Below are 13,883 nucleotides of genomic sequence, written 5' to 3' on the forward strand. Positions count from 1 at the left end.
TACAAATGGGACAAGACGACTGCACTGTATTAACGAGAGTATGACCGCGGCCATGTATTGTGAGATTTTGGGGAAAAACCTCTTTCCCTCAGTCAGAGCAATGAAGATGGGTCGTGGCTGGGTCTTTAAACAAGACAATGACCCGAATCACACAGCCAGGAAAGCCAAGGAGTGGCTCCGTCAGAAGCATGTCAAGGTTCTGGCGTGGCCTAGCCAGTCTCCAGACCTAAACCCAATAGAATCACTCAACTAAAACCAAGAAAATCGATTTACCATTTACAACTAAAATAAGGATCATTCCATTTCACATCATGTTGCTCTATTTTCTGCTCCCATTTTGTATGCATTCATGATCCTTTAGTAACCTGGAAATCTTTCAGCCTCCTACAAACTACTCATTCTTCTTCAATGTCCTGGGCCACCCCGAAATACTGAAAAATCTTCAACTCTTTGCTTTGTCACCTTCAGCAGAATGCTTTGATGTAGCAGATTTTCCACATCACTACAATCTATATCAACACAAGAGATAATTGCTTGATGGATTGCCTTTGGTAATCGAATAGTTTGAGAGTCTTTGATTAAACTACTGTGTTTTAGAATGTGCGAATAATCCAGCATACCCAGTCACAATTCACAAAGGTACGAAAAAGAGTAAAAAGTGAATATCAAATTGAATCACCTGTACCCACACGAACAGCCACTTGGAGTTGACCGTGCTGCATGACTGCACCTTTGGACATCACCTTCAAAGTACACACACAACAAGAAGTTAAGTCTGAGTTTTCCCACACAGACATTTGGACCTTGTATCCTCAGTGTACACAGTGATGACTTTTCTTGTAAGACTGACTTTGCAAATGCTGACAGTAACAGGACTCACCAAATAGAAAAAGTCAAGGGTCTTATGTCCCTTCTTGAGCTCCTCTCCCTGGATGATGTACTTAGCTCTTACTGCGGCATCTTTGTCACAGGAGATCATCTCGTTGACCGCCGTGAACTTCAAAAAACTACTGCTCTTAGAGTTGAACCGAGAAACACTTTGGTAAACTGCCCAGTACTCTGGTTTCCGTATATCTGGAACATACGGTTCATTGTTTTCATCCGGTTTGGGCTTGGCCTGTTAACATCAAAACAAAACAATTGTGAAATTCATGAAAGGAAACATTAACTTGACAAGATGCAAAATGCGACTTTGAATTTAGTTTGGATCAAGTTGACTTAGATCAGTGGTTTTCAAACTGGAGGGCAGTTGGGGAGAGGCACACAAGGAATCCCAAGGAATAATGTTTGCAATTGGGGGGATCAAACTTTCATCTCCACAAAGGCGGACTGCATAAAAGGTTTGGAAACTACTGACTTAGGTAGAGTTTTCTATAGTTCTTTTTTCAAATATATTTTAACACAGAACAGTGATTAATACAATATGTAATCTCATGTTCCTCATGTTGTGTGTGGAATAATTTTCTGAGTGCATCTGTCTGACTTTCTGTTCCTGCCTCTTTTCTTGTCGGGCTTTGTGCCAATATTATTGTACCCCATGAATTCTCCCTAACAAGTTTCCAGGAGGCCATGCGACAAGACCAGGAAACAGAATCAGGGTCTGCCGTATAGTTACAAAATATATTTCAGTTGCAAAGGTTTTGTCATGAATCAACCTGTTCAGAATGTACCACAGTTGCCGAAAAGAGAGTACTAGTCACAAACCTCCAGATTTACATGGTCCCTCCAGTTGCTGGTGTCTAGTGAAAACCAGGCCACACCTTTTGTGTTTGTGGTGAGTGTCAAGTTTACCGAGTTTGGGCCGAATAAGTACACAGGCTCATTGGCCACAGGTTCACTGTCTGGACCAGTCATTTTGACCTGCAAGCAAGATGAATCAGGACAAAATGGTTTGTTGTTAAAAAAAAAAAAGCATTCTTTAACCTTAAAAATGTCACTGGAATACCCTACAAAATTAAGTATGTATACACTATGCATGTCAGTAAGCTTATATTGGTGATGTGCTGAAATATGGTTGGGCCTGTTTAATACTTTGGTTACTTGAGAGGCATCCTGGCTCCTGAATTGCAGGAGACCCTGATAAGTTACAACAAAAGCCACAACTAGAGTGCCACCATCTTGACCCTTTTGTTTGATGTACTTGCTCCTCAAGAGACACCTCAATGTAAATACTGTCTGTAAAACGAAAACGCCCCAATATTGCCGTCATGCTAATTCCCAATAATTGACTCAATAAGTCCATAACAATCACAAAAATACGTGACCACAATGGATTTTAAACAAATAAGATGTTTAGATTTCCACCTTTCAGAGATTTAGAAAAAAAAAATGATATTTAGCATTTCGGAATTGCAGCAATTTTATTAGGGATTAGGAATCCAAAAGGATTTGGATGGAATTGTAAATTTTTAACCCTAGAGAACCCATGGGGTGACATATAACCCAGTGTAATTAAGGCCCCACTGTATAAACACAACACACCACAGTTACTCTTTTTACCCTTAAACCCTAACGTCTCATAATTGTCTGCATTAAATACATTGTTTTTTGGAAGTTAAGGACCACTGGGTCATATGTGACCCATTATTTCTTGGGTTAATATCAAAACACTAGAGACAATTGACACATTTTAACTTTCCTAGCTGGAGATGCTTTGCTAGAACATTGAAGTTACTTTCACTTTTTTGTGAAACAAGAAACAAGGATGCACTGTTGGGTTGAGGTCAGTTTTTTTTCAACTCGTGTGCAGCTTAAGTCATTTGGAAGGTTAAAAAAATTCTAATTTTTCAGAAGTTTTTCATCCTTGCTTGGATCCCAGAAGGGAAAGTCAAGTTCAAACTTTTGTGCACTGAAGACAAAAGTAATGCGTACAAGCTAGCGTCACAAGTGAGGAAAACCTTTTCAATTAAAGCTTAAAGGCTACACTTCAATAACATCAACAGGACTGTCATTCATCGCCATTCCGGATATGTATTCATCTAAAATGCTGTCCAAATACATCTGGACTTGACTGTACTTTATCTTTTGATTCTTGGATTGACATGGTTTTAGACTAACTTTCATAATGCTTAAAAAATTAACTACCTTTCCCTCAAATGGGATGCCGGGCTTGTATGCTTGAGGTATATCTTCAAAAGTGACTGTTCTGATCTGGGCACTGAAAGTTGCCCGCCCTGTACCTACCAGGATCACCCCTACATGGGAAATATGATAAGGCAGGCATTAAAGTCACAGAATGAACATTACGGGAAGTTGAATATTCCACTGGTTTACCTGTGCCTTCCTCCTCAATTTCGGCATCCACCTCAAAATTATCGTCATACATATTGTTGTTGAGGGCAAAGTATGCCATGTTCACCATTTGTGTAGCACAACCACTCCGGTCGGTCTAGAAGAGTGTCACATTTAGACTCAAACACTTGATTGAAGCACAAATCAATAGTATGATGTCAAATACTCACTCTCATTTTATATGTCTTGCAGAGGTCCTTTACTAATGAGGGACGCCAGTAAAAGGGAAAAGCATTCCTACAAAATTCTGCCTTGACTGAGCCCACAACTGGTTTTCCATAAGTGTATCTGCAGGAAGAAGCACACGTTAATTTCATACAGACTTTTTTTATCTTTACTATTTGAACTCACATCGGTGATGATTGCCATCTGCTGACAATTTCTCACACACACACGCACACACACACGCACCTACACACACGCACCCACACAAAACTGGTGATAAAGCAAAACAAGAACTATCAGACTGACTGGGCAATAAATTGCTTACTCACAACCTACAAGACGTATTACTGATGAAGATGAAGAGCATGGAATAACATTAAATTATTAGTACAAAGCAATGATTTTCAGACCATTTGCAAAACATTTAATGGAAACATGTTTTTTTTTCTACAAGCTAAAAGTTCCAATACCTCCCTGAAGCTTTCGTTCCCTTTAAAAAGTGACGACGAAGAGGCAGAGTAAAACTAAAACACTCACTTGCCACAAATCTTCAACGTAATCTGCTGGTCCAGGATTGAAATCACACTCGGGAGGCGAACACTCACCTCAAATTTGGGCAAAACTGAAAGAAAGCTCAAAATAAATAAATGTGAACAAAAAGAGATCACAACTGCATAGTAACTATAGCAGACCATATTCCTTGATGTCAAACGTGTGAGAGATCGTCTCTCCTTTTTCTGTGGTGGCAGTGATGACGTAGGTTCCTTGTGGTGCCTCTGGAATTATGTGATGGGAAAGATCAAGGATTCCAGCACCAACAAATTTATCCAACCACTGAGCAATTCGATTGGAATTGGGATCCTACATTAAAACAGACAGAAGAAAGAAGCTTATTGACGTTGTAGTGGCCTCGTTTGGGGTTGAATAGTCACAATCACCAAAACACCTGAAGAGGTACAATATTACCATTTACTTCCTGGAGCACATGATTGTTGACAATGTCCAGCTTTGTCAAATATCTGACTGGATAAAAAAACAAGTGTCCCCACTGTATGGTGTGTATCGAGTGAGTGAGTAAGTAGAGACCATTAGGACACGCATGGTTCTCCCAAGATTCCTAGCAGTGATTCAGTGAAATCTCCCTTCAAGAAACACACCCATGATACCAGGTTTCAAAGGCAACAAAATCCCCCTTTCAGTGTGGCTCTCAATGACCACTCGGGCGAACAAAATGTGGCGGTAAGGCTCAAAATGTGTTTCTTACCTGAAGCTCCACCACTGTGTACTGAAAAAGAACAAAAACATGTTGAAGTTATTTGCTGTTAATGTAACTTACATTAAAATACTTTGACATGATTTTAACTACCGGTTGTCGCCATTCCACTGAGAAACCTTTCTTCTCACACAGAGAGATACTATATTTAGCATGCAACTGAAGTGTGAAGCCATGTGCGCCCGAAAATGTTGAACTTTTACCGTAAGAAAAATCTTTACCCGAAATCCTCCTGAATGGTTAAGATGAACCTGGTCAGTTCTGCTGGATGGTAAAATGAGTTTTACTTACTGTACTTGTGCAATCCAAAAGGAGTTCCTTTTGACCCTGTGTAGCTTATCAGCAACACAATGGAGCAAAACCTTGACATAAACAGGTTTTTGCAACTTAATGGCAACACTGTAGCATGTTATCAGCTCAAATATGATCCAAGTGAGAATAAGCAGTTAAGAAAGCGAATAGATGCACCTCGAGGTAAAATCCATGAGTTGAGGTTTTGGAAAGGGATCAAATTTAGAACAGGTAAAAGAACAGTGGGCATCATGTAGTAATAAATGCGTAGAAATGTTCTTACACAGTGCTCAAGTGGAGCATCTACGCAAAGTCACCATCAGAATCATGACATGTTTGCCAGCTAGATGGCCAAAGTACGGGAAAAAGTTTTGATACTTGTCCAAAAAACAAACTGTGGTTAAAGTACTGAAGTCTCTCCCTTCCACACTGGAAGGAAAAAGTACACACTTGTCAATGTACTGAAGTAAAAACAAATTCAAAATTTTCCAGATACTCTGGTTTCCTTCCACATGCCAAATGAAGACTCTCCATTGCCTGTAGGTGTGGATATAAGAACGAGTGTTTGTCTGTTCGCGTGTGCCCTGCGACCGGGTGGCGACCAATTGCGGGTGTACCCCACCTCTTTACCAAAGACAATTTAGCTCCAGCTCGCCTACGTCCATAACGAGGATGAGCAGTTCGGAAAATGGATGGAGATTTTTGGATCTGCCCAGATGATTGTAATGAAACCAGAATGCCCACAGAAATCCCACACGGCCAGGGGGAGAACATGCAAACTACAGACAGGCAGGTCCGGAATTGAACCCGGAACCTCAGGACTGTGAGGCCAACTCTTTCAAGCTGATCCACCGTGCCGCTAAGTTGTTTACAGTACAACATAAAAAGTTGAAAAAAAAGCTACATTTGTCACATTTATTTGCGCACTGCCAAACTGTGTGTGCAATCAAATGTTATTAGTTATATATTTTTTGACAGAGTGATTGAAATGTCTACACTATAATAAAAAAAAAAAAAACACGGTAACTTGTAATTGTAACCATCTACATTTCCAAAGTCATCTTTCTACCTTGCGGCTACAAAAGGGCCAGTAGATGTTTGCGTCTTAAGCCAATTTATTTGACTTAGCCCGCAGACATAAACATTTCAAATTCTCTGGACTAGATTAACATGTCAATTTGGTAGAAACTGCTGTACGTATACTATAACTAGCCAGTGATTGGAATGGATGTCAAGTTGAGTTGGGAAACTTAATGACTCAAAGGGACGATTGAAGTGGTGACGTGGAAGCTTTGTTTCACTCCCACGGCCTCAAATTACAGGATTTTACAAATCATTATAAATAATTATGTATTAAATAAACACTTAAACAATAGAGATTGAGTGTTTCTGGTGAGGTTTCTGCGTACATTGGTACATTTTTATTTAAAGGCTTTTTTTTTGCTGATGAAAATCATAATGCAGTAAAAAAATCAGCAAAGTACTGACTGTTGTATTAGTGAGTGATTCAGCGACCATATTCAGTTCTTTTAGGCCAATGCATTGTATCAGGAAAGCAAATGTTCAAAAACCACAGATGAGGCAGCAAACAAATACAGTATTTGAAGTTGCTGTTTGTTTGTTTTTTACAGACTAGAATTTGAACTGAAAAAAATTCTAGACGATTTATGGAAATGAACACAATACTAGATGCCTTATATATTGGAACACTGTGTTTATCGGTACGTAAACAAAGATTGAAATGTGTGTTCATTTGTTGTTCTTTTGCTTCAGAAATTATGTAGAAATTTGCTGCTGTCAATGAGCAAATATGCCAAAGAAGGAACTGAAGACGTGATATGACAAAATATCATTGAAATATCATTTTTACCTAATGTTTATATATCCTCCCTCGAGAGTGTAGGGGTGACGTCTGAAAAAGTTTCTGGCATATACTTCAATGTTGCGTTATTTACTTCATTGGCCACGATGCCCTTTCATTTCATCATCTGACCAAAGTGTATAACAATTATTGTTCAGATGAATGTCAAGGCCGAGAAAAGTTAAATTGCATATTGTTCCGCACATTTCTTATGTTTATGTGTTTTAATTTAATGAGCAATGGTACTGAGGATTTTTTTTTAAATTTATTTCCCCATCAAGTATGTCCAATTTTTACTTTTGGCCTTGGAGAAATGGATAAGGGATTAATTAAAAAACATCACCCTGGTTTAAAGCTGGCTGTCTTTCAATTCATATAAATAGAAAACTCATCAGGTAGGCAAACCACCAGATGAGATACACCATGGGGCAAATGGGAAAGAAAAAGCTGGTGCAGTTCTCTCTTAATTCCTCTTGTCAGAAGTTCATCAGGCATACCACATTGTCTCCTCCCTGATGGAAAACGCAGCAATCCCTGAACACATTGGTGGATACCAACAGTGAGGGATGCCGTCAAGTTGACGAAGGATTCCTATTGAGCATTTATTGCCTGTGAGACTCTTGAGGCAGCTGATGGGTCCCAACTGACCAAGTGGAATGCAGCTTTAGTGGTCGCTAAGACAAAAAAGAAAACAGGTGTGGGAGGAGTTCGGTGAGGCCACGGAAAATGACTTCAAGAGGGCTTTGACAAAATTCTGGTCCACCGTCCGTGTCTTACAAGGTGAAGCAGTGAACCATCAAGACTGTGTTTAGTGAGGATGTGATCCTGCTGAGGCATTGTGAGTCAGTGGGGAGAGTACTTTGAAGACCTCAATTCCACAGACGTGCCTACCCATGAGGAAGCAGAGTCTGGGTTCCTTGAGGCAGGCTCTTCTATCTTTGGGGTTGAGGTCACCCTGTTGGTCAAAAAGCTTCTCGGTGGCAGGGCCCCAAGGGTGGGTGTGATTCGCCTGCAGCTCCAAAAGGCTCTGGATGTTGTGGGGCAATCCGAGTTGACACACCTTTGCAACATTGTGTGAAGATCGGGAACAGTTCCGCTGGTTTGCCAGACTGGGGTGGTTGTCCCCCTTTTTAAGAAGGGTGAGTGGAGGGTGTGTTCCAACTACGTTCCATTGTGGTAAAGAAGGAGCTAAGTCAAAAGACGAAGCTCTCAATTCATCAGTCGATCTACAGTCCTACCCTTACCTACGGTCATAAGCTGTGGATCTGGGATGAGAATCAGCACCTCCAAATCTGAGACAATGGTCCTCAGTCGGAAAAGGGTGGCATGCCCTCTCCAAGTTAGGGAAAGACTCTTCTCCAAGTGGAGGAGTTGAAGTATCTTGGGTTCTTGGTTACGAAGGGAGGGAAGAAGGGAGCAGGAGACCGACAGGCCGATTGGTGCAGCGTCTGTAGTGATGTGGTCTTTGTATCGGTCCGTTGTGGTAAAGAGGGAGCTAAGTCAAAAGGTGAAGCTCTCAATTTATCAGTCGATCTACATTCCTACCCTTACCTATGGTCATGAGCTGTGGATCATGAGAGAAAGAACAAGATCCCAGCTACATGAGGGCAAAATGAGTTTCCTCCGCAGAGACTCCGGGCTCTCCCTGAGAGAAGCTTGGATCTGGAAGATGCTCAGTCTCTGCTGCTTCTCTGCATTGAAAGGAGGCAGATGAGGTGGCTGGGTAATCAGATCCTGATGCTTCCCAGAGACCTCCCTGTTGAGGTGTTCCGGGCAGATCTCACCAGAAAGAGACTCCGGGGATGACCCAGGACACGCTGGAGGGACTTTGTCTCTCTGGTGGCCTGAGAACGCCTCGGGATTCCTCTGGAAGAGCTGGAGGAAGTGACTGGGGAAAGGGAAATCTGGGTATCCCTGGTAAAGCTATTGGCCCTGCAACCCGACCCGGAAAAGCAGTAGAAGATGGATGGATGAGTCAGATGCAGTGTGAGGCAAATGAACTCTGACAGCAGGTTCGTCACACTAATCCACACACTCCATCACACCCACACTGTGATCAAAAACCAACAAACAGCCCTCTTTTCATAATCCACTCTCTTACACAAAAATAGAGGCTTGTACTGAACATTTATCAGAAATCACAATGGACAAAGTTTCCCATTACATTCAGTTCAAGAACCCCTTGAAAGAGAAAAACGAACTGAAAACTTACCATCCGGTCCACAGGGATGAAACCGGAATCCATGGAAACAATTCGGAATTGCACTGTGGAAGAATGTAAGCAGTTAATTAAAAAAGTCTTCAAGTATTGCTTTAAATGCATTACATAAGGGTAAAATATTAAACTAAAAAGGAAAGGGGACATTTCTGTCCATGTTATGCCTCAAAACATGGTTTTCAAGTAGAAAATGAGCGCGCAAAATAAATTTGTGGAACAAAGAGCAGAATAAAAAATGTGATTAAAAAGGAGCCAAAGGAACAAGAATTCTGTCATGTGCCTTGTGAAAAGACATTCTGACCAGCAATGGGGCCCAACCTTTCTTTCACTACAGACAAGTAATACACACAACAATAACTACACGGACAAGTGTGTTACGAAACATATTTTACAACGTACTTAGATCTGAACGATGAGACTGTAATAAATACATGTACAGTAGACGGTAGTTTATGTTATTGCATTTAAATTGGTCAGTGCTGTCTAAGGAAAATCTCATGCATTTGATGATTTTCAATCTGGTACATACATTTGCTGTTCTCCATTGTACACTGTAAGTAGCAAAAACAAACTTAAAACAAGATGAGTAACAAAAGTAACAAATAAATATTTGTTTGTCCAAGAGAGCTGTTATACAGATGTGAAAGTAATATGTGTCACAAACCAACGGTGCATGGGCGGACCCAAATGCAGGACTCCAAGACGAGGACATGATGTTCATTGGGTTTTATTATAAACGAAAGTTGTGCATGACAACACGGTCCAAGAAGGCAGGATCCAAAACACAGGAAACAATGTCCGATATCTATGACTCAACTAAAGAGCATCACCAAAAGCGTGACTGAACTATAATGGTGCAGGTGGCAGAATAACCCTGGATGCGGGAAAGCATACTCAACAAACTGGCAAAAACCAGTGACAAAACTCCACCTTAAATACATTGTCTAATCCCAGTGTCTCATGTGACACAGCTGTGACCGGCGACAGGTGTCAGAGATGAAACCACTCGGAGCGGTGGCCAGGCCACACCACTCTTGGCCATGGTCCAGCTTTGCTCAGGACAAATATGTGTTATGCCTGTTCACAATATCAAATATTGTAAATCACGGACTTGTTTTATTTTGAAATTGCTTCATATATTTTAACAGTACGAGCAATAATACTTGATTCTTGAATACGTGAATCAGAAGCTGCTGTCTCAAAGTATACAAGGGCATGACCTCCAGTATGCACAAAAAAAGTGTGCTCCTCGTTCAAAAACAGATTAAGTTATTCATTTTGCAGTTATTATGGTCCCTTAGCACCTAGTTCATGAGGGAACAAGGTTGATATTATATTTTTGGCATGTAAATGTTGCTTTTGTTGGGTTTTACAGGATTTAGACATGCTGCTAATACTTGCAGTTGAGCAGTTTTTCACACACTTGAGTGTCATACTCAGCAACGAAGTTTCGACGGCTCGTGAATATAAGGTTAAAGGTTAATTTCATTTCATGATTCTTAAAGATAAAAGGTAACGTGAAAAGGAGTACTAAATATACTTGATAAATGCATCGTCCGAGCACAATGTAAATATTGTTATGTTTCAGGGGTAAAATTCTACGGTAATACTAATTCACACATGGATTAATATACTGAAATGCAAAACATACTGGTAATCGTTGGTGTGACAGAGGAGTCTCTGGTAGGATCAACGGCAAAGTTTATAAAACAGTGGTGAGGCCGGACATAATGAATGGATTAGAGACGGTGGCACTGAAGAGACAACAGGAAGCGGAACTGAAGGTGCCAGAAATGAAGATGTTGAGGTTCCCTCTAGGAGTGAGCACGTTTGACAGGATTAAAAATTAGCTTGTTAGAGGGATAGCCAATGTTTGATGTTTTGGAGACAAGGTTCGAGAGAGCAGACTTCGGTGGTTTGGACATGTCCAGAGGCGAGTGAGTGTGTATATTGGCAGAAGGATGCTGAGGATGAAGCTGCCACGCAAAAGAGCAAGAGGAAGACCAAGAAGTAGGTTGAAGGATGTTGTGCAGGAGATAGACCAAGATGGAAAAAGATGACACCCAGAAGCGAACCCTAATGGGACAAGCCGATAGGAAAAGAACAAGAGGAAGAAGATTGTTAATAGTTACTGATTGTATTTGTTTATTCTTGTAGCTCTTACTGTGTGTTCTCATACAAGGAGATTAAAGAAAGGTTGTGAACCACCAGTATATAAATCATATAAATATAGATAATTTTTTAATTAATACATAAGATATACATTAAATTAATTTCAATTAATTAATTAATAATATGAATTACAGTTATTAATTCATATAGTAATTAATCAATAAAGTGAGACTTCAATGGCACTTCTGACTGAATTACTTAGGATTGTAAATATATTGTCATACTGTGTAGAGATAGACAAGGTATTCTAACCCAAAACAGCTCTCAACTCTCAATATTTTGATTGTGGTGATACTTACCGGTCTGTCCAGGTTTGTAGACAGGTTTATCACTCTGGATAATGTGGATAAAAGCAGGAGGCACAATGAGGATTTTGGTCTTCTTGTTCATGGAGCCACTCTCTCCTTTGATAGTGACATTTATGATTGCCACAGTATTTTTGCGCACTGCTGGAACCTATGGGGCCCAGGAATCACACACGTCAGACAGAGCAGAAAACAAACAGATTGTAAATTGAGAAAAGCGAGGAGAGACAAACAGATGTCAGGGTTCTGTGCACAAATATGATGAATCCCATTTTAATTGCAATAGGCCCTGTGTTGGAAAAGCAAACCATTTGGCGGGGTCACCTATGAAATCACTCTCTACTCTTGAGCATATGTTTTTACGTTTTCACAATGCAAATGGAGCCAACAGAAAGATGCCTTCGTTGAGGTCCCGTTCAAAAAAATGCCAGACAAGGTCTGACGCAGGGTTAAACTCTGAGGAACCATGTGAAACCACAAGTCATTGTCAGAGACAGATTGGGGTCACTTGGACGGTCATTTCCCATTTAAAAAAAAAGAAGAAAAAAATGCAAGAGCAAGGCCTGTTTGGTTGCATAACAACTTGCTGTTGTGGAGCCAGCTATACTGCAAATTTTTCGTTCATGGTACCAACTCCAGAATTTGGTACATAAAATTGGAGAAGTGAATAAATATACTTGAGGTGATGACAGACCTTAAAATTCATGCATTGGTAAAAGTCTTGTCTGATCTTCTTCTCCAGGATGACAGCGCTGCCAGACTTCACATCCAGGGTGATTGTGAGCGTGACGAGCTCCGTGGGGCCGTGGATGAGGGCGCACAAGGTTTCCTGCTCGCCTCCTCTCACCCGGGAGCTCACAGTCACCGCAAAGATGCTGTCGAGATGGAGAAAAGACAAAGATTACGCTGGGAAACAACTTCAGTGTCACATAACTGGAATATTTTCCAAACAGCAAAATGTTATGAAATACTGAAGTGGGAAATGTCAGACATTTGTTGATTGCGTACAGTTGAAACTAACAATGTGTTATTAGTTAACGTTCATGATCTTAATTCATTTGTAAGAACAATGGTATCAGGTTTTGTGGCCAGGTCTTAAAAATAAAAAAACAAATAAACAAAGAACAAACGACACAGAAGATATTTGATTATGTTGGCAGCTCACATTGCATTATGAACTTGGTTGATTAGTACTATAATGTAAACTGCAGATACAAAAATAGTAAGTTTCTTTCAGCTTGTCCCATTAGGAGTCGCCACAGCGTGACATCTCAGATGAACACTCATATTTGTTTGGCACAGTTTTTGTACTGGATGCCCGTCCTGACGCAACCCCTCTTGGGGAGTAAAGGCCTCAGTGAGATATGAACTAACAACCCCTGGTTTTCCAAACCAATGCTCTAACCACTGAGCTGTGGGGCCAAAATGAAAATGACAAAAAATGACAATGACAAAAACGCCAAAATAGGGATCAATCCACGAGAAAGGCACATTATTCCAAAACTTGGATTTGTAATTTGAATACACCCACCGTGAGGTCACCCAACTTGTGATGATGACATCGAGCAGTAGCGTTTTGATTGGCTCTACTTACGTGTCATTGAGATGAGCCGAGGAGGCACTTTGCAGCAACACAGATGCAAGGATGACCACCAGTGTTTGGAGGACAGGTGCCATGTTTGCGCAGCACGCACAGCGCCGTTTTCCGACAGGGTTCAGAGAGACTTCAGCACCAGAGTACTTGGACGCTGGTGAACTGTCTGCAAAACGTTGTGGACTTGGCTTTTTTTATAGTCCAGCTACCCACCACAACCCCCGGCTGCCTCCACAAACACTCCCTCCACATTTTTTGAAGTCTCCATTCTGCTGCCAAACAAGTTTCACTTCCCAAAAGTTCAAAACCGGAATGGCCTGATGCTAGTTGTCCACTTCAACAAGCAATTGATGAGGAATTTGAAAGATGGGTGGGGGAATCATCAATGGGAACTCTTGTTTTTCTCCCGTCACAATTTTCAAGCCCGCAGCATCACCTCCAAGGAGTTCCAAATTATTGATCACATATGTTATTGTAACTCCTAAGCCTATCAGTATAACAATTTCACCCCTGACTCTGCTCACAGTGTTATTGTCAACAAATCTAAAGCAATGCTGAGTAACTCATTCATCCTCTTTAAACAGTGGCAGTTTTGGAGGGCCAAATTCTGTGGTGCATCCCCCTAACAAAGATTCTAATCAAAAGATTCACCCGTTTTCAAAACTGCAAACATCTCCCTCCATATCTCCTGCATCTTCCTCTCTAACACCAAC

The 13,883-nt window shown here is 40.8% G+C and overlaps 2 protein-coding genes across 2 annotated transcripts in view; one reads left to right on the forward strand and one right to left on the reverse strand.

Moving 5' to 3' along the window:
* Positions 1-12,426, reverse strand: part of LOC133504611 (alpha-2-macroglobulin-like protein 1) — a 34,006-nt gene extending 21,580 nt beyond the window's left edge. Inside the window, 12 exon segments of the mRNA XM_061827036.1 lie at positions 680-743; positions 881-1,117; positions 1,705-1,860; positions 3,085-3,194; positions 3,274-3,388; positions 3,462-3,579; positions 3,994-4,078; positions 4,149-4,317; positions 4,721-4,741; positions 9,094-9,146; positions 11,571-11,727; positions 12,271-12,426. Of these exon segments, the coding sequence (XP_061683020.1) occupies positions 680-743; positions 881-1,117; positions 1,705-1,860; positions 3,085-3,194; positions 3,274-3,388; positions 3,462-3,579; positions 3,994-4,078; positions 4,149-4,317; positions 4,721-4,741; positions 9,094-9,146; positions 11,571-11,727; positions 12,271-12,282 (1,297 nt within the window). The 5' untranslated portion in view covers positions 12,283-12,426.
* A 795-nt stretch (positions 12,427-13,221) lies between these two features.
* LOC133504924 (sodium- and chloride-dependent GABA transporter 2-like) overlaps positions 13,222-13,883 on the forward strand; it is a 12,541-nt gene continuing 11,879 nt past the window's right edge. Inside the window, exon 1 of the mRNA XM_061827668.1 lies at positions 13,222-13,327. Coding sequence (XP_061683652.1) covers positions 13,222-13,327 — 106 coding nt within the window. The remainder of the gene's footprint in view (positions 13,328-13,883) is intronic.

Source organism: Syngnathoides biaculeatus, chromosome 8 (assembly GCF_019802595.1).
Source record: "Syngnathoides biaculeatus isolate LvHL_M chromosome 8, ASM1980259v1, whole genome shotgun sequence".
Taxonomy (NCBI): Eukaryota; Metazoa; Chordata; class Actinopteri; order Syngnathiformes; family Syngnathidae; genus Syngnathoides; species Syngnathoides biaculeatus.